Genomic DNA, 21595 nt, shown 5'->3' with positions numbered 1-21595 from the left:
CTCTCCGAATTGTCATACCTTGGACAACGTAGCACGACACCCCAATGAAATCTTTAGGTTATTTGTATCAATGTGGACTTGGGCGAAGACATTAAATGTATAGACGGCATTCGACATAAACTAAATGAGTGATTATTCTACATATCAAGCTTTGGGCGACAGACACTTATATTTAGAGCATGGTTTGAAATTTGACGTTCAGATAATGGCTAAAACCAGAGACGTACATACATAATATGTAAAAAAAAAAAAGTATGTACCATCTAAAACAGAGAAATATGTTTTTCACGCGTGATGCAGACCTATGGCGCGGTAAACTCCCATCTCGGAAATCTTCAGGTAAGGATGAAACAATAACTATACCATCATCATACTGTGGCTACTGGCCAAAGACTGTCGTCTTTTCACAGCAACAAAACGTAATCATGACAACACTGAAAAATACATGTATCAATGATTGATAAAAATCGATTTATAATGCGGATGGCAGGGCGATATTCCAGTGTACTCACAATTTGTTGCGAGGGATAAACCAATAATGCAAAAATAAATAATCACAGTTTATTTGGTTTTCATTATAACAATTACAATTCTAGCAAAAGGCTCGTCTTAATATTGTTTACAATGGCATAGGCAATAACAATAACGGATACACACGTGTCGTTTATCAATATCAAACATAGTAATAAAATAGCAAACAGCAAACTCTTCAGTCTATCTAGACAATAACCCGCCTGAGAGGAGTGTTTAAAAGTACCATGGTTTATACAGTGCAGAAACCAACTGATTAACAAGCATTTGTGTTTATCCAGGCGAGGATGAATTTGGAGTACCCAGTCGAGCAAATCGTAAAATTTATTTAAAACTTTTATTTCATTTGTAGCAATTTTTTTGTGATCGCAAGGCCATAAATGAAGTATGTAGATACACACAATTCACATTACATTTAACATGAAGGCATCCATGAAACAGTGCATAAGTTTACATAACAGAGCATAATATCAAAAGGTGGTGTCAAAAGTGATGTTGCAGAGGCAAGAAATATGGATGAATATATCTGACACATGACAATGCACTGTGATTGATTGGCTTACTGACCTGGTATATAGCAGGTTATAAAATCATATTCTCAAAAACTGAGGGTTTAAATAATGCATTCATGACCACAAGATACCAAATAGATCAGAATACAAAGCTAATAGTAAATGTTCAAACAGCAATTGATGTACAAAACTTTTTTCCAAAAAGCTCATGGATAAGTTTTATTTACTCATGAGGATGAACATAAATTACCAGTCTATACTGAAAATTTTCTTCGAATTACATATTCCCTTGGACATAGGCCAGTCATGAACTGAGGGGCAGACAAATTTTGCATACTCCTGTAGATTCCACAAACTTCCTCGGCGAGGGCGTAACAAGTGAAGGAAAGATGCTACATACAATTTAATAAAAATGGTGTAAAACAATTCAATACTGTACTAACCTTTAAATATCAACTGGTTTCTGAATTACTTGAATCCTTAGAGATAACAAGTATTACATAGAGTGTTTGGAAGCGGGGGAATCTCACTCCGCGGCAGAAATCTCCTTGCCTTACCCTGAAAGCAGGTAAATGATTATTCTATTTTTGTCTTACCCTGTTAACACTCTACATGCCATATTGACTTCACATCAATGAGAGAAAGGGTTGGCATGACATGACCAAATTGTTGATGCATGTCCATCATATTGTTGCAATGATGTCATTCACTTGTTGTCAAAGGGGAATCTCCCAGTCTTAACCCAAAGATGAGTTTAATAGATTCTAACATGGGTCGACTGTTACATGGACAGGGATATCTCAACCCGAGTGTAAGAGTTTGACCAGTCAGCACGAGGCTTGCCAAGTGCTGGCAAGCGAAACTCTTACACGAGGGTCGAGATATCCTTGTTAGCCGAACAGACCCATGTTGATTATTTTTTCACTTATTTACAAGCAAATGTAAGCTCCTTGGAAAGCATGTCAAAATTGATGACATTATCATTTACGACATGGTTACTCAACGTAAAATGATTATGTTACATTATTGTGAGCAGACGGTAAAAAAAGGTAAGAGAAAAATAATCATTCACTCCCCATGGAAGTGAGACAGGAATTTCAACACTCAGGGTAAAATGCTTAAGCTGCCAAACACTCGGCAAGCTTCATGTTCGGCAACTTAATAATCTTCCCCCTCTGGTTGAGATTCCCCTGTCTTAGCCCGAAGGGGGTGACAGATTCTATTCATCTTTTCCCCAGCAACCATGGACTAACCCTGTAAAGTATGTAAAAAAGGGAAACCTGACAAATATTGATATATGCACCTGTCCAGAGTAAGAGAAAATAAAATTATCTATTCTTGTGTGCATGAAATCATCAGATGATCAATTTATCCCACTATTGATTGTTGTCTTTGTACAAAGGGTGCAAATATGACAAGACAATAGTATACAATAGTAGATAGTAGAAAGTAGGATATAGTATGAAGTAGTGTATGATAGTAGATAGAAATGATAGAAAGAGGGTCATTATAGAAGACAGATAAGAAAGATGAATAGTAGGACAAATAATTTGGATATGTGGTATGTATCAATATTTATAACATACAAGGAAATGATTGATGTGTTTCACAAGATGGGACAAAATAGGCAGTCCCACTGCAAAGTGACACATTCTCCAGAAAAACAAAATGGTCAAATAGTAAAAGCTACCAACCTTGTACAAGTTTTCATGGTCGTTACACACATGTTATAAAGCTATTTAAGCATTAAATTACATTTTTTGGAAAGTTATGGTTCTATAATTCTCTCAAGATTGCAGACGAATTGAAAAATATGTGTTATGATTAATATGTCTGCAATCCTGTGAGAATTATAGGATATATATATATATTGGACACTACAGCTAATGTATAAAGGGGGACAACTCCAAAAATAATGGCCCAATGATTTCTTTAAAATATTCTGTCTATAGCATTAAATATGATAGAAGAAATCGAATACAGGATATTATATATTCCAGATACACAAATATATACATTGAATAATGTAACATTGTACTATACATCCCATACACTGTACCTTGACGTAACATATTGTATTAATCATTCAATACATTGTACTAGAATATATCCAATACATTGTACCTCTGTCCTGACATATTGTATCAAACATTCGATACACTGTACTAGAATACATCCAATAAATTATACTGTACAACTGCCATAATGTATTAGACATCCAATACATTGCACTATATCTGATAATTGTATGGTACATCCGATATGTATTGTAATATACATCAAATAAAAGGAACAATATATTATATTTGTGTTAAATAGAGCCTGGTGTTTTAATTCTGTACGTGTACACATGTTGGCATTCTCAAACTTTAGTACGTCAAAAACTGCAATGCTTTATATATATAAAATGATAAAATAAGAAACCTGCTAAAAAATGCTTTATCACTTTACTGCTGTTATATGAATATTTAGAGTACTAAAATATTCTTAACTGGTGCTCAATTTACCACAATGTCAGCTCAATAAGTACAGTAACATTTCAAAAGTGTTGCAAAAATATGTTCAAAGCACTATGAATATTATCATTCATCATGTTCAAATTAGCCAAGGAGTTTTAAACGAGATCCCAGAGGGATCTTGGTGCTCACTATTGAAAGAACTTTTATAAAGGGCATATTAAGACTGATCTTTTCTCTATTTTCTCATTTTCCTTTTAATAATTCAATAACAAGGGGAACCTACAAATGAAAGCTTAGAGGGGTCTAAGAAGAACTTTCTGTGACCAAAAAAATATAAAAATAAAAGTTTAAATGTAAAAATCAAAGTTGGCCACTTGCCGGCCATTTTGTTTTCAAAAGTAACTGAAAATTAAATGGGCAAACTAAGACTAAGTGGAGCCTACACATTAAGTCTAAAAAATATCCTTCCAGTAATTGTGCAGAAAAAGTGGTAACAAACTTTCAACCATTAGAAATTCAAAATGGCCACCTATTGGCCTTTCCTTTTCAATTAGTCTCAAAATTGATTATACACAACTAAGGACCAGGGTAACCTACATATGAAATTGAGAAAGATCCATGAAGTACTTTTTTAGAAATAGAAGTAACAGGAATTGTTTACGGATTAACAATGGACAGACAAAGGATGGACTAAGGGCGATTTGAATAGCCCACCATCTGATGTTGGTGAGCTAAAAAATGCGGGAGATTTATCCTATTGTTGAAAACTTTTAAAAACTGTCACTGAATTGTTGATCGTTAGTGACATAGCTCTATAGAAATCAAAACTATATTTTTCCAGATGTGCCTACATCTAATCCCAAGACAACACATGATGAACCATCCCTGTTAACAACAAACTTAGGTCAAAACATCATTGTCCAAATCATTGAAATCTAGCGAAACCTTTTCCAGGACTTCATCCTCTGAATACAGTGTTTTCAGGGCATTGTTCTCTTTGTACAGTGTCTTTTTCTTGTCAGAGTCAGAGAGTTCCTCCAGGGTGTTGAACACAGGTGTTTTCTCCTGCAGAGAGTCGGGGAGGCTGGCCAGACTTCTGCGTGTGGATCGTCTCACTGGTGTTAACACAGTACACTGGCTTCCTGTTGATGTGTCACCTGTTGATTTTCTGCTCCTGTAAAAGAAACTGGAATTGTAAAGCAGGCATAATAACCCCTCTCCCATATAATGAAAAGAATAATCAAAGAGTTCACTAAAGGGGCACAACTCTCAGAAAAGTCATCAAAATAAAAAAATAAAATGCAAGCACACAAGTGACACGACTACCAAATTTAAGAATATTTTGTTATATAGCCCTTACATACAAATCGATTTGAGCAACAGAAAACCAGAAATAAATACAGAATATCTAGACAATAATAACATTGATATTTCAATGCTGAATGAGCACTGTAACAAAATCAGTCTGCTAGTCAAAAATGGAAGCCAGCATGGAAAAATGAAACACAGCTATCTTAATAGGTACTGACCATGTGCTGAGTGTACACCCTACAATGACCTGCTCATGCTATCGATCGCATTTTGCGCATTTCGCGAAATGTAATCACTAATTGCGAAAATATAATTAAGTATTTTCGCAACTTTTGCGAAACTGTGTTTAACCTAAGAAATAATATAGACTGCATAAATATCCCCCTGTCTTAAATCTTTAATTCAACCACTTACGTTAACACTAATTACGATGCCATTGCAACTAACTCATCCTGTGATCGAACTACATGATTAGCACATCATGTCGTATATATGTATGTTACGGAAACGGAAGTTCTTAAATAAATCTGAATCATTTGAGCGTTTGTTTGATGGGCAATGCTTTATAAAGCGTTTAGATAACTTGGGCAAAAACATGGCAGCTGTGACCCTATGGCAGACGAATGTTCTGCCTGTGCCGCAAGCTTACATTGCCCTAAAACAAAATGACAATTGTTCGTTCAATGTTATTTCAACTTTCATTAATTGTATGTACAATATTATTTAGTATTTTAACAAGTATGTTTCAGTCAATGTCTTGTATCACGAACATTACATAAGGTACAATTCACTATAAACTCCACGTTGTGACGGGGCAGCAAAATTATTTGTTCAGGATGATTAATGTATGAAGCATCTATTTGGAAATGCTGTGAATAGGTTAAGCAGCAGATATCATTCTCAAAATCCAATGACTTATAAAATTTTATCACCAACATGATCTAAAGGAACAGGGACAGTCAATTCAATTTTTGCAAAAAAATAAATACATGTAAATAAAAGAAGTCCCGGGAACGATAACATTAAAATATAAGTTGTGTTTTGAAAATCAAGTTGAAAATCAAGTTCATATAACTTTTAAAAGTATAACATTATTTCAGTGTAATCTCAATTGTGTTCTTTTTCAATATGAAAATAATAGCAGCTAAAGCACAACAACTGTTTTGGTATGATACAATGTTTATTTAGTTGGTTGATTTTTTATTTTATTTTTTACCCTGAGGTAATAAATGATATTTTTACAGTATTTTGTAATTCATAAATTCTTAAATAATGAACACTTTTAATGCCTGCCTTTACTAATAAAATAGTTTAACACATTGTATTAATATATATATATCAAACAAATATGCGTGTGCTATATTTAGTTATTAAATTCTAAGAAATAACATTAAATTGTCTTGCTAAAACCATTTCTTATTTGCTAAAGAGAAAACAGGTATTTTAGCAACTTTTGCTAAAGGATTTTTACGCCTAGAGTGGGCAGAGAATGGCCAAATAATGATGGTTGGGGAAACAGGTATCACCCCCATGGGCCAACCCCTATAAATCTCCATCTACAGACAGACAGACAGACAGGATTCTTGGAGAGTAAGTTTATACCTCTTTGAGAATGGAGTAACTTGGCGAACACAGTATTTGATGGCTGTAGACTCAAAGATGTTTTCCTCCTGAATGCGTTTCTCGATTCCTTTCTGGTGAGCTTTCCTCTCTCTTTCTTTACTGATGTCCTTCACAATGGCTGTCAGTGCTGTGGCCAGTTCCTGTGCAGGCTGAGACCACAAAACAAGTCCAGTATTAGGTCAAAATAAACTAAATGCACATTTCCTAGTGCATGTTTGACAAAAATCTCTGGGTTGGTAGCTAATTAAGAAATAATTAACAATGATTCGTGTATTGTTGCAGGATATACAACGAGGACGAGGATATTTTGAAAATTTAAAAAAAAAAGGATAAAAAAAGAAAAGAAAAACAAGAGGCCCATGGGCCTTAACGGTCATCTGACAAACACTTACACTTACAGCAGGGACACACACCCCAATCCAGCATTATTACCATAAATTATTTATCGCAGCCAGTTATGTTTTAGATCAAATTTGGTTTTTATCCATTTAGCTTGTCCAGGAAGAGCAGCATCATAAAGCAAAATTTTAGCCAAGTTCCCATTTTTGGGGCATGCCCCTCTGTCCCAATGGGTCAGACAAGACTCATTTATATCAATTAGGATTGCCTTTCCCCAATGATGTTTCATACTAAATATGGTTGTAATCAATTCAGGCATTAAGGAGGAATTGCATTTTTAAGAAATGTTTAACCTAAGCGCTCCTTTTGCCCCATCTTTTTTTCCCCAGGGGTCAAACCTGTCTCATTAAAAAATATGATTGCCGTCACCTTATGTTTCACATCAAATTTGGTTGTAATCCACCAAAAGGTTAGGGAGGATTAGGATTTAACAGCAAATATTCACCAAAGTTCCCCTTTTGGGGCCCTGCCCCTCAGGCCCCAGGGGTCACACTAGCCTCGTTTATATAAAATATGACCACCCTTCCCAAAGGATGTTTCACACCATATTTCGTATTAATCCACCCAAGGGTTAGAGAGAAGTAGGATTTATAGCAAAAATTCACCGAAGTTCCCATTTTGGGGCCCCGCCCCTCTGGCCCTAGGGGTCAAACCAGCCTCATTTATATAAAATATGATTGTCCTCCTCCAATGATGTTTCACACCAAATTTGGTAATAATTCACTATGGGTGTTAGGAGGAGTAGGATTTTATAGCAAAATTTCATCAAAGTTCCCCTTTTGGGGCCCTGCCCCTCTGGCCCCAGGGGCCACACCAGCCTCATTTATATAAAATATGACCACCCTCCACCAATGATGTTTCACACAATATCTGGTTGAAATCCACCAAAGGGTTAAGGACGAGTAGGATTTTATAGCAAAATTTCATCAAAGTTCCCTTTTTTGGGCCCGTCACTCTGGCCCCAGGGCTCACACCAGCCTCATTTATATAAAATATGACCACACTCCCCCAATGATGTTTCACAACATATCTGGTTGAAATCTACTAAAGGGTTAAGGAGGAGTAGGATTTTATAGCAAAATTTCATCAAAGTTCCCCATTTGGGGCCCCACCCCTCAGGCCCCAGGGGTCACACTAGCCTCATTTATATAAAATATGACCGCCCTCCCCAAATGATGTTTCACAACATATCTGGTTGAAATCCACTAAAGGGTTAAGGAGGAGTAGGATTTTATAGCAAAATTTCATCAAAGCTCCCCATTTGGGGCCCCGCCCCTCAGGCCCTAGTGGTCACACCAGCCTCATTTATATAAAATATGACCGCCCTCCCCAAATGATGTTTCACAACATATCTGGTTGAAATCCACTAAAGGGTTAAGGAGGAGTAGGATTTTATAGCAAAATTTCATCAAAGTTCCCCTTTTGGGGCCCCGCCCCTCAGGCCCCAGGGGTCACACCAACTTCATTTATATAAAATATGACCGCCCTCCCCCAATGATGTTTCACACCAAATTTAGTTGTAATCCACCCAAGGGTAAAGGAGGAGTAGGATTTTATAGCAATATTCACCTAAGTTCCCTTTTTGGGGCCCCGCCCTTCTGGCCCCAGGGGTCAGACCAGCCTCATTTATATAAAATATGATTGCCCTCCCCCAATGATGCTTCAAACCAAATTTGGAAGTAATCCACCCAAGCGTTAAGGAGGAGTAGCGTTTTGAAAGAAAAAGTTTACGGACGGCGCACGGCGGACGACGACGGACGAAGCACGATGACTATAGGTCATCCTGACCCTTTGGGTCAGATGACCTAAAAAGTTGGCCTTCGTAGGATTCGAACTCGCGTCATGATAAAAATTTAATGAAAGACTAACCCATTAGCCCGCTCGGCTAGAGTAACCTTATATGAAATATGTGAATATTAGATATATAAAATTGTAACAGCCGTGACTCACGAGCGTGTATTATTGACACGAGCGTGTATTATTGGAAAATAATACATGGTTTTCAACCAATCAAAAGTGGCATTGCATAGCAAACATGGTAGAATTTCTTTTATAATGTTTGGGTTTTACAGGATTTTTACAGTTCTACCCTGAATATTCCTACATAAGAGAATCTTATATGAGTAAATATGATATATGGAATTAATAAAACAAGTTAAATAAAGTGATATGCCTCAAGCATGTAAATCCCATGATAATCATGAGTATTAGATTCTGTTTATCATATAACTCATATTGTATAATCATTTATCTAATTGGAAATCTCCATAACATATATATAACAATCCGAACTAAACATGTGAACTTTGGGCAATTGGTTGTTTCTCTAGCTATAAGTGTTATAACATATGATTTTTGTGACGTAATTTGTAAGTTTCATATGAACCTACCTGGGCCCGGGGGATGTTTTTTTCAATGGAAACCAACCATTTGAGGAAATTTTCGTTTTGGGACAACCCTTATTAGAAAAAGTACAGGATTGTTTACGGATTAACAATGGACAGACAAAGGATGGACTAAGGGCGATTTGAATAGCCCACCATCTGATGTTGGTGAGCTAAAAAATGCGGGAGATTTATCCTATTGTTGAAAACTTTTAAAAACTGTCACTGAATTGTTGATCGTTAGTGACATAGCTCTATAGAAATCAAAACTATATTTTTCCAGATGTGCCTACATCTAATCCCAAGACAACACATGATGAACCATCCCTGTTAACAACAAACTTAGGTCAAAACATCATTGTCCAAATCATTGAAATCTAGCGAAACCTTTTCCAGGACTTCATCCTCTGAATACAGTGTTTTCAGGGCATTGTTCTCTTTGTACAGTGTCTTTTTCTTGTCAGAGTCAGAGAGTTCCTCCAGGGTGTTGAACACAGGTGTTTTCTCCTGCAGAGAGTCGGGGAGGCTGGCCAGACTTCTGCGAGTGGACCGTCTCACTGGTGTTAATACAGTACACTGGCTTCCTGTTGATGTGTCACCTGTTGATTTTCTGCTCCTGTAAAAGAAACTGGAATTGTAATGCTGGCATAATAACCCCTCTCCCATATAATGAAAAAAATAATCAAAGAGTTCACTAAAGGGGCACAACTCTCAGAAAAGTCATCAAAATGAAAAAATAAAATGCAAGCACACAAGTGACAAGACTACCTCAATTAAAAATATTTTGTTATACATACAAATCGATTTGGGCAACAGGAAACAGGTTATAAATACAGGATATCTAGACAGTATATACATAGATGTAGCACAAGCTAATGACCATAAATAGTAATTATTTCAATGCTGAATGAGCATTGTAACAAAATTCAGTCTGCTAGTCACAAATGGAAGCCAGCACGGACAATAGGTACTGATCATATGGAGAGTGTATAGTAATACCCTGCAATGATCCAATAATGATGGTTGAGGACACAGGTATCACCCCCTTGGGTCAACCCTACACGTCTCCAACCACAGACAGACAGACAGACAGACACGATTCTTGAAGAGTGCTTGATAAGTTTATACCTCTTTGAGAATGGAGTAACTTGGCGAACACAGTATTTGATGGCTGTAGACTCAAAGATGTTTTCCTCCTGGATGCGTTTCTCGATTCCTTTCTGGTGAGCTTTCCTCTCTCTTTCTTTACTGATGTCCTTCACAATGGCCGTCAGTGCTGTGGCCAGTTCCTGTGCAGGCTGGGACCACAAAACAAGTCCAGTATTAGGCCAAAATAAACTAAATGCACATTTCCTAGTGCATGTTTGACAAAAATCTCTGGGTTGGTAGCGAATTTCTTTTATAATGTTTGGGTTTTACAGGATTTTTACAGTTCTGCCCTGAATATTTCTACATAAGAGAATCTTACATGAGTGAATATGCTATATGGAATTAATAAAACAAGTTAAATAAAGTGATATGCCTCAAGCATGTAAATCCCATGATAAGCATGAGTGTTAGATTCTGTTTATCATATAACTCATTTTGTGATAATGCATTTATCTAAAGTGAAATCTCCATTAAACAATATACAGTCTGTATATACAATCCAACTAAGACAGTTGAACTTGGGCAGTGTGTGTTTCTCTAGCGATAAGTGTTATACCATATGACATATGTGACGTAAGTTGTAAGTTTTCATATGAACCTTACCTGGGCTGCATTGATAACTGCCTCCTCAAACACCTTGAGGACGCTGTCTAGATCGGCAGTTGACTGCAAAACCTGGGCCTTGCAGATGTAGAAAATGGCTGACTTTCTGGCCAGGGGTATGTTTTGTTCAATGGAATCCAACCATTTGAGGATGTCTGTGTGGGGACAACCCTATCATACAACAAAGAAACAAGAGTTTATCAACTGTAATATGGCTGTCCTCTGTGATCTTGAATGAACAACAAATTAAATCGCTTTTAAAATGACATGCAGGACTTCAAATAGTGTGGGGATTCCATGCAAGAGCTGTTTGAGCACAGCATATACCTGTTGATGACGTGATGTCTATGTGAATAAGAATTAGCACTGGCAATCGGTTGAGATTTCAATATTGATGATGGGATATGATCAGTAAGTGTCAACCAGTTTTCAATAATTAATCAGTAAGCCATCCAATACATCATCCTTAAAAAATATCATTGAATAGTCCTATTTACCCATCAGCCGAGTTTGTAGTCATTTTGATTTCATACTAGCTTTTCCTCGCGTAGTTTCATATCTTTATTTTTATCATACCATTTCAATGAAACAATCTATATTGATGAACAGTTATCACTTTTATCTATTGCAATTAATTATGTTTAAGTAACATGATTGGTAAGAATTTGTAGTTCAAAAAAATGACAGACCCGTTCTCTCTTGGTGAAAATGAAAGTAGAACTTTCACTTCCAGTTTTGAATACTATCATCAATGTTGACATCTCACAATCTAATGTCTGAAATCGGTTGCCTCTCTGATTAGATATCAATTATAAATGATCATTAGGACAACACTTGTAAGAATTAATCTTATATGAATATAAGTGGGTTTTTTAAATTATACAAATATAAAAGAAAGTAAAGGAAAAGAAATGAAAAATAAATAATAAAAGAAATTAACAAAGTCCAGGTAGGACCTGGCCAATCTAATACCGCTCGGTAAGTCCTCCTTGTATTTTCTGAGTTGGCAAGCTCAAATGTATGAAGAAAAATACTGTTTGAAGACTCACCGCCTCAAAGAGGATGGTACATTCATCGAGGATGGTACGTAGCTGTGAGAGGCCAGGGTCCTCCTGAGTCTGATGGTCGTCTGCTTCAGTCTCTTCTTTTTCTTCATCAGCCACCTTGTCAAACATTCCTGCTAAATTTACAGCCAGTGTTGTCTCTTTTTCCATTGTCTCTTGCTGGTGGAAGGAACAATGATTTATACGTAAAGGAAGTATGAAGGATTGTAAAACAATTGAAACTGAAGTTTAAAGTTACCACAACAAAATGATACTGATGATGACAACCTACATACAGTGGACCCCCGATAATCCGGACGCCGATAGTCCGGAAAACTCGCAGTCCGGACGGAATAGCACGGGAACGGATTTCCGTAACGTTATTTGTACTCACCAGTCCGGAAATTCGGTTTCCGATTCCGGAAGCCCATTTTGGGAACAGAAAGTACTTTTCATTAGTAAATTTCCCCCGATAATCCGGACGATTTTTTCACCACGAGGAGAGAAAAATGTCGGGCAAGTCACCCGTGTCGACAGCTGTACAGACTATCGCTTGACACTGTGCGTAGTCATAGCGACCGCTGCCAGGTCATAGCCCCGGGTGTTTACCTGTGTTACAATGTAGCTCTGTTTTTATAACGGTACATTGCTTTTCTTTACGATCGACCTAAATGCTTCAGTATTAAAGGGTTTTATAGTGTAGACTGGTCTTGCTTTTATCAACTTGACATACATTATCTATTATAGTTATTTTACATAGTGCTATTTCGTAGTTAGCAATAATTAATTCACTAACACAGTATGTGATACGATACTTAATCAATCACAAATGCATGTAATAAATTTATTATCGGTAATTAACATCACTAACAATTGTATTGGGTAAACAAGGATATCGGCTTGTAACACCGTAACGTGTAATGACGACTCATTGAAAGATGCATGTTATTAATTACACACATGGTACATTTACCGGGTCTTTCATTTCAGGTTCATAATTTACGTAAAAAAACGTACATTGTACATAGTGGGTCTTTCATTTCAGGTATTTAACGTATGTAATTTCTACTCGTTTGTGAACCTCTGGGACGTAACCCATGTGTGTTGTTTGTAGGTCACATATGTCCGCTATAAATAAAACAACTTTCACTTCACATGTTCTTTTAAAAACATTGTTTATTTTTTAGTTTCTACAAAATAAAAGAAAACAAGAATCATATCAAGAACATAAGTATATTTATTTTTTAAAAAGACTGACAATTAGACGTGTTTATGAAACGTCATTAAAACGTCCCGTATTGTATAGAGTCAAGGGAGATAACTCTTACACAACAATTTTTTTTGACCTAGTAGACGAAATTCGGTAGTCCGGAAAACTCGTAATCCGGACGGTTTGGGCTGGGAACGAAGGTGTTCGGATTATCGAGGGTCCACTGTATATGCCAGCTTTTTACCAGTCAAGCATGACATTTTACCATTAACCTTGACCGATAACCACCGAAATGTAATCAGGTTCAGATTGTGATGATATGAGGCTTTGGTGTGAATATGAACTTAATTTGTAGAAGATTCATGATATATTGTGCACTAAAGCTTTTTATATTAAAATAGGTCAAGTGCAACCTTAACCCTGACTTATGACCATTAAAATCTAATCAGATGTAAATATTGGTGAGAATATGAACTAAATCTTTTGATGGGTCCATGACATCAAGCTTTTTATTTCAAAATTGGTCAAAGGCATCATTTGACTTTTATCAAAAATCTAATCAGGTATAGATCTTTGATGCTATGACGTGAATATACACTCTTCAGGAGTTCACGAGATGTACACAAGTTTATCTCAGACAGATGTACGTGCAATGTATGTGATTATTTAACATCCCTCACCCCAGCCTTAAGCGAGGAACATAACTAAAATCATCTCAGGTGGGAAAAACAATGAATGTGTCCACATCCTTACCATTTGACTAGTAGGGTACTATAAAATCCCAAAGCCATGTTTACCTACCTGTACTGTCAGCTCCTCCACTGTAATATTTCTCTTCGTTTTAGGGTCACTTTTCTTTCTAGCTGACATTTTGGCATCAAAGCACATAAGATGTCGGAATTTGGATGGTGTTTTTCCTTTAGCAACAAGCCAATTATTCAATCTGTTTCTGTAAAGAAGATTTTTTTTAGAATTTACTAGCTATGTTAAGAATGTATAACTATCTAATTAAATACTCCAAGAAATACTATTCGCTCCAGAAGCTATTTTGTTTCTTTTCAGTCAAAGATTCAAAACATAGATGGCGTTGCTTTTCCAAGTTTGAGAATCTTTTATATGGAAGTTCAGAGCAAAGTGTGGCCATGGCCTACTGTCGAAAACTGATAGAGAAATCCCTGACAATGTCACACTAGGACATAGAAATCTTAAATCTTAAGATGCAAGAATTACATGTAATCATATGTCTCCATTTCCTCACGCGTTTGCCAATAGAATAATTTGCTAGAATTTCAGTATTGTTTCCAAAAACAACCACAAAACCTTCACGTAATAGTATGGAAACATTCTGTATACATTATAAACATGTGTACGTAGATATTGATACATTGCAAAACAAATATACAGAGATGAAAATGGACTAAGGGCAAAAAGGCTGAAAATTAGATTACTCAATCTTTTCAATGGGAAAAATTACAAGTTTACATTACACTGATATTCTCAAAAAGGCTGAAATCAGCCAATCGGCTGAACATTTTCATCTGTGAATATAAGATATCACAAAATCACTCATTCCCAAAAATTCACCTAAATATATCATTCTTTCCTATAATCACTTTGTGAGTGAAAAATACATCTGATGCATGAAAGAATTCAATCCAATTTTGCTATAAACTTATTTATAAACCAATTGGAGAAGCAATACAGATTTTACACCAATTTCTCAAGTTTTTAACCCAAAAATAGAGAAAAAAAAATTTAATTTATGAATATCTGTGTCCACACTACAATGCAACTTTATTCCAGGATCAGTTAAGATAATATTGATATTTTTAAGAAACTTATCTAAACACAAAACTTTTAAAGATTTCCAGTATCCCTTATTTCCCGTCACTGGATCATAAAATGGATGATATTTCTTAAATGAAGGCTGTGTTGAGATGTCAACTATGTAATCTAACTATAAACTAAATTTGGTTAAAGTTGGACCTAAGCTTTTTGAGAAATGGAACTAAAATTGAAATGTAGAAAAAACTAATGTCGCAGTCGGAAAAATAACTGCACTCTGTAAATCAAAACACGTCTCTCAGACATGGATGCCCAGCCCCAAACAAAATTAATCATTATCTGAAAAAAATATCTGTAATTAGGTAAGGATCTTTTCCTTAGAACACTGAACCACAAATTTATCCAAGGTATTGTATTAATTTACCTCAGAATAAAATTTGACAAAAATTTCAAAAGAAATGTACACAACATATTTTATAAAGTGACGAAATCTATTTGAGACAGGATAGGATGGGGCAGGACGGGCTTGGGTGAGATGACACAGGAAGGAGGGGGATGGCCCAGTATGGGACAGGACAGAATATGGGTAGTACTTCACTTCCCCCTTTCCCATACACAATGGCATCAGCATCAAACTACAGTCTGACATGAATTACCTCATTGACTCTTCCTTGGTGTTGTACTTGCTGGGAGTTTTTCTGAAGATTGAGTCAGTAGTCTGACTCTGAGGGGAATAAAACCGCACAGTTCTTGCTGTATCTGGAGTTCTACAAGGAAGATCTTTAACTGTGGTCTGGCCTGTTTTACCACTGGTTGGAGACAGAACTGCCGTTTCATCATCACATAAGACTCTGTTATTGGCATCCGTCTCTCCATTATCTCCAAAGCTGGCGATACAGGACTTCCTCTTCAGTATCCCTGGCCTTCTAAGGGGACTGCCTCGAGCCTGGACCTAACATTCAAACAAATGCATTATATGTTATTATAAATAACATAATTGGAAAACTTTGTGGCTATAACCAGAGATGTAGGTTTAGCTAATGGGTATGGAAACATCAAATATGCTTCACTCACATTACCTGATATCTAAACCAATGAAAATATAGTATACAAGTCTAGCAATTTAAAAATTTCACAAATCAAACAGTCCTCTACCTCTGAGTGGCGTCTCTTGACTTCAGGTTTCTGAGTTGTCCGGCCCCTAACGTTAGTGTCACGTTTGTTGACCTTGTCTTGTGATCCCGCCCTGGTCACGCCTTGTCTAGTCCTTTCTGTCATACTACCCTTGCTGGAAATGCTAGTTCTTGAGTTAGACATGGCCCTGGACAGCACACCATCTTTTGGCTTAGTTGATGAGCCCCTGGACAGCCTTTCCCACTTATTCACCGGCTTTTCAGTACTGGGGGCCTTGTGCGTGGTCAGACTGACTGGCTTCCGTGTCAGATTCTGTGCTGTGTCCGACTGTCTAGGACGAGACTGTTGAAGTGGGCGTGGGCCACCTGGCTGTACATACTTCTTACAAGAACCTGATAAACCTGGACAACTCTTCCTGAAAAAGGAAACATACTTACTTAGGTAAACAACTTGTATATCCTAATAAACAAACTATGTCCCTTCATGTGAACACTATTCCAGGATGGATATTAAACATGAAAAATACCATGATAATAAACAAAGAGAAGAAAAAAATGGTCCCTTTCATGATTTCAGGGGGATTGGAGCTTTGGGGAGAGTAATAGTGTGAAAGTATCAATATCATCAAATAAAAAAATTCAAGCAGATATAGTATATACGAACCAATTTATGCAGCTCACCTGTTGTCTTTCTTTTTCTCTTGAATGCTCTTTTGCTTTTCATCCTTCCATCTTTGTAGTCTGACTCTACAAAACCAAGATCATTCTTATTTAATTAAGGGTTATTCCGGTAAAACATATATATCCAATGGGAAAAATCCAGAAAATGCAACCTATTATACAGAACCATTTAATTTAATACATTTTTCTGCAGGTGGTCCCCGTTTGACAAACCTGGAGTCCTCCCATTGGGTAGATAATTTTGCTGAAATAACCGCCAGGTAACAGTGACCTTGACCTTTGACCTTCGGACCATCCCAAGCAAGCACTTGTGGTAAGGAAGATCTGCATGAGTTTTGAGTTTGATTCGCCCAAGGTTACTTGAGTTATCACACAGAAACCTCTATGTGGATGCTGCTGTCACCACAACGACACCCCAAATATTGAAATACCTATATGTCACCTGCTTTTGGTAGGCGACACAAAAATAGCACCTGAACCAATCCTGCCTGTGCCAAGTTACATCTACATCCCTGGATGATAAACAGGAAAGCATGATTTTTGTTTATCAAATGCCTAGAAAAATCAGCACCAATTCATCATAGCTTTTCATGTTTAACCTTGTCTAACAGGCTCAAGTTGAATCTGGAAGCTGTAGATGATGTTATTTTACCCAATCATTTCATTGCCTTCCTGGCAGCAACCAGTATGTCCGATATATGAGAAATGGCATTTAATATACATCTACTATAACAGATATTGGTGGGCTTATCACAAGGCAAAGTTTATTGCTGGATTATACAGAATAGACTGTGATATGTACAACTGTATTTCATGAAGGTATACATACAACATTGGTGTGTCCTCATGCTCTGTTTCTGTGTCACCCTTGTTACCATTTGACTCGGGCTTCTGTATAGATCCTTGAGAGACAACAGGTTTCCTGGTCATATCGGCTTTGCTAGGGGTTGGTTTGTGCCTGGAAACATGGCCCGGTGTGCCTCTATTTTCCTTTGACTTCTTAAATGGCACTTTGGTAGAACTTGAATCTGGACATGATTTTCTTTTTTGTCCACTGAAAAAAATAAATATTTGTGTAATTTTACATGCAGATATCAAAAACATGGAATATTGCAAACAATCGGATTATCCAATTTCTCTGACTTTGGTTAAAAAGAAATAAACCAAGGGAGCTAACTCTTATAATTGGTTATATATACGACTTATATCTGAATTGATATCCATTAAACACATGATCTGTTTAACAATGATAATAGTTCAATTTTGATCGTCTCTAAGTATAACCATGCGTTCTTTATCGGGTTCGTTCCAGTTGTACCAGTACAAATCTGCTGTACTTGAAATAGTGAGCAGAACTGAACAGGTTCCCATGGAATGTTTTTTGAAAGGTAACATTTGGATCCAAGATCGCAGAACTGTGATTTTTCATGTCACGCATATGTACCTTTTGCTGAATACGAGACAGGAACCCTTCATTTGCGATGAAATCTTATAAATCATATACAGTCTATGTCAATGTTTGACGGAACTTTTCAGGCATTGATTTTACAACTGCTACGTTGTAAAAACAGGAAAGCGATTGCTTTTTATGCTTAAAGCGAGCGACAGCTGCCATTTTGGGAACTCACTCGAAATTCAATTGAGTTCCATTATACAATATTGTGATTCCGATTTGGTACAACTGCTACGAACCCGATAAAGGAACACACAGTACATGAACCATATATATAAAGCTGATGACTGACTTGTGATCAATGACGGTACATGTAATTGGTTTTAAAGATTCAACCAACAGGTGGTTGATTTTCAAAAGTAGCTGGATGAAAGGCCACAACTAATCGTATCATATTGATGTTAATTGTACGATAAATACCAGTTGTTATTTGTTGATTTTCCTCTTTCCTGAAGTGGTTGAATTTGTTTTGTTTTCTTGAATTTGTTAAACCTGTCCATGAAGTCATCTGGAATAGACAGTATACACAAATATAAATATCATTAGGATAAAAACAAAAGCAAAGATATGCCTAGTCTGCAATTATCATGCATATATATTGGTAGTATGATTAAGATATTAAAAGCATTTTACCTTTAATTCAATTTTCAAGAATCAATCCTGTTTTATATGAACATATCTATAATGGAAACTTTATCATTTTTCATACACTCAAAATGATATTACAATGTATATATATCAATTTTAAGCAGTCAAGAATCGGGACAAAATTATAGGCAGAATCATATTTCAATATTATTGAAAATTGTGATCTTTGTCTCATTAAATTTAATTGATAATGAATTACTGATATTTGATATCAGTATCAATTAGGCTGCATATGTAGGACTAGCTAGTAGCCTATTCAAGTACATTGGACATTCCGTAGTACAAAAGAACATTTATTGTGTGAAGAACTCATCATTCACATTATGTTGAGTATATTAATTTACTCTATGATTTGATATGTCTATGCATTACTGTTGATTAACATTGCTAGGTATAATATATTATCCATTGTGGAAGTGATAAAATATTAACATGTTGTAGATTCCTCTCACTATATGAGGTACCTTTTTTCTATAAATATACTAACTTACTATAGACATGGATGCCTGTATTTGGGTTTTAAATCATATATGTATTATACTGATTATGTGTGTGATTTCATTCAGTAATAAGAGTAAGACTGTTCAATATATAGAAGTCTAGCCCCATTTAACTGACGTAGGAGAGTAGAAACTGCAGATAATGACAATATATGGCCCTATAGATTTTTTTACTAATGAGTCGGAGCGGGCTATAAACACCCATGATCAAACCACAGGGGTTGGTTAACATTATACAAATGATATATATCGAGATGCATATGGGTCGCACATACATACAGTTGTTTATCATTTGTGTATAACTAATATAACCCCTGTGATAAAACCTGTGGTTTTCCATCTCTTTTTTGTGTCTAGTTGGCGCACAAAGAGGGGGGGAGCTAATATATAACTCATGTTTTTTTATCATATCACAGGTGCCTGACTCGTTTTATAAAATAATAACATATAAGAGTACATATATATAAATGAGAAAGGCTACGGTACTTAGAAAAAAATACATCAGATTTCAAGCCTGGGGGAGTTCAGAACCCTTCTCATTTATATGTACTCTTATAGGCCTATGTTATTATTTTATAAAACGAGTCAGGCACCTGTGATTATATGGTCATTAAAATTCCTGGAATTAGTATATAATGCCAGAGTCAAAAGCGGTGTACCTAATGAGTGACCAGGTAGTGTCCAGGGACATTTTGCACGCCCAGGAATTCGTTATTGGAGATACTGTACAAGACTTATTTCAAATATCTTTTTACTTAAAAACAACACGTGGTGATCGAGCATACCAATCAGGTCAACTGCTAAAAATGAAATATTCAAAATAAAAAAAAATCCACTGAATTAGCCACGTGAGTGGGCGGGGTAATTCAAAGGGAGAGATGGAATACTACTAGCCTGCCGATGCAAAGTCCTTAACACTTTGATATTAATGATGCAATCGTAAACACTAACAAATAAACAAATCTGAATACACCTACTGTTCGGTAGCTATGTATCTTTACTTTGCTAACAGAGCTGACCATATTTTCAAAACAAAAAGGTAAACAAACAAGCAGACAAGTATAGTATACACGATAGAATTATAACATGCGGTTTTTAGAAAGTACAAATCGGCGTATTCCTGTAAAATATTAACCCTTACAAAGCTTGCATTATTTCTTATTAAATCTAACCGTGTTTATTCTTTAATCCTTGTCTTTGTTTTCCTCCATTTCCAGCACGAACATCAGCCATTTTACCCTCTTTCCGTTGCATTCCGAAATTGGCGCTGTTTGTTAAATTCTTCATGTTGATTGGCTGAAACTGCCTAACAGGGGAGTTAACTCCATGCGTTCTACATTACAGGTAGCAACCTATTACTTTCGTTGTATGTTTCATATGAAGATTAATTGGTTATCGGATATTTCCAATTCAAGTAAATTTTACTTTACATATTCATACTTTTTTATAACATGATAACATAAGCTCACATTAAGTGAGTGTTTACAATAGCTATGGTAAATCAAACATTTTTACAGATAGATCTGAAAAAAATATTGGCCACATTTTAAAATCAATCATGACAGAGACATATTCTGGGACCAGGAAAATTGATACAGATTTGTTAAAATGAATAAAATTTGCAGCCATTCCTTCCAGCATGCTAACTGTTTAATTACATAAACCATTGACTACGTGGTTTTTAAGAAGACATTTAAATATTTCAACACATAATTTGAACCCTTTTGACATTGAAAGTAGGTCAAGGTCATTCATTTGAAGAAGAACCATTGTAGCCCTTAATCCCTGCATGATACTGGTTCAATGTCAATGAACGATTTCCCAGATGCCCGGGACCATGACTCATGGTCCCGGGCATCTGTGAAAGCGTTCATAATGTCTTAACAAAAAGTTCATCTAAAAGGTACCGTGAAAAATGACCATATATATGGCCTTTGACCAAGTGACCTTGACCTCTGGCCAGTTGATTACATGTTGAATTCTGACCAACTTTGCTTCTCTACACATGTCATAACAGTATGCTCGTCTGCTAAAAAAAAACAAAGGTGGGGTTAACAGCAATGTTAATTAATTGTCCATAGCTAGGGATGGGCCTTATAAAGATTCATTTTACCCTAAATTAGAGATCACTCACCGATATATTGGTTTTTGCCTTGAAAGATGGTTCCCTT

General features: G+C 36.2%; 1 protein-coding gene across 2 annotated transcripts; it reads right to left on the bottom strand.

Moving 5' to 3' along the window:
- Nucleotides 1-547: 547 nt before the first annotated feature.
- LOC117329578 (cytoskeleton-associated protein 2-like) lies at nucleotides 548-20726 on the bottom strand. Of its 2 annotated transcripts, none has more exons than XM_033887585.1 (11): nucleotides 20597-20726; nucleotides 18697-18784; nucleotides 17653-17877; nucleotides 16824-16889; nucleotides 16165-16558; nucleotides 15666-15961; nucleotides 14026-14173; nucleotides 12021-12194; nucleotides 10972-11142; nucleotides 6416-6585; nucleotides 548-4676 (listed from the first exon to the last, which is right to left on the bottom strand). In XM_033887585.1, the coding sequence occupies exons 1-11, from the start codon at nucleotides 20709-20711 to the stop codon at nucleotides 4403-4405; spliced, it is 2121 nt and encodes a 706-aa protein (XP_033743476.1). In that variant the 5' UTR covers nucleotides 20712-20726; the 3' UTR covers nucleotides 548-4402. The 2 variants fall into 2 exon arrangements, with proteins under 2 accessions (XP_033743476.1, XP_033743477.1); XM_033887586.1 differs by lacking the exons at nucleotides 548-4676; nucleotides 6416-6585 and adding exons at nucleotides 9320-9835; nucleotides 10348-10517.
- Nucleotides 20727-21595: the final 869 nt, after the last annotated feature.

The sequence above is a fragment of the Pecten maximus genome, chromosome 6, assembly GCF_902652985.1.
Source record: "Pecten maximus chromosome 6, xPecMax1.1, whole genome shotgun sequence".
NCBI classification, from domain to species: domain Eukaryota; kingdom Metazoa; phylum Mollusca; class Bivalvia; order Pectinida; family Pectinidae; genus Pecten; species Pecten maximus.
Note: the sequence above shows the minus strand (reverse complement) of the source record. Positions and strands in the feature narration are given on the sequence as shown.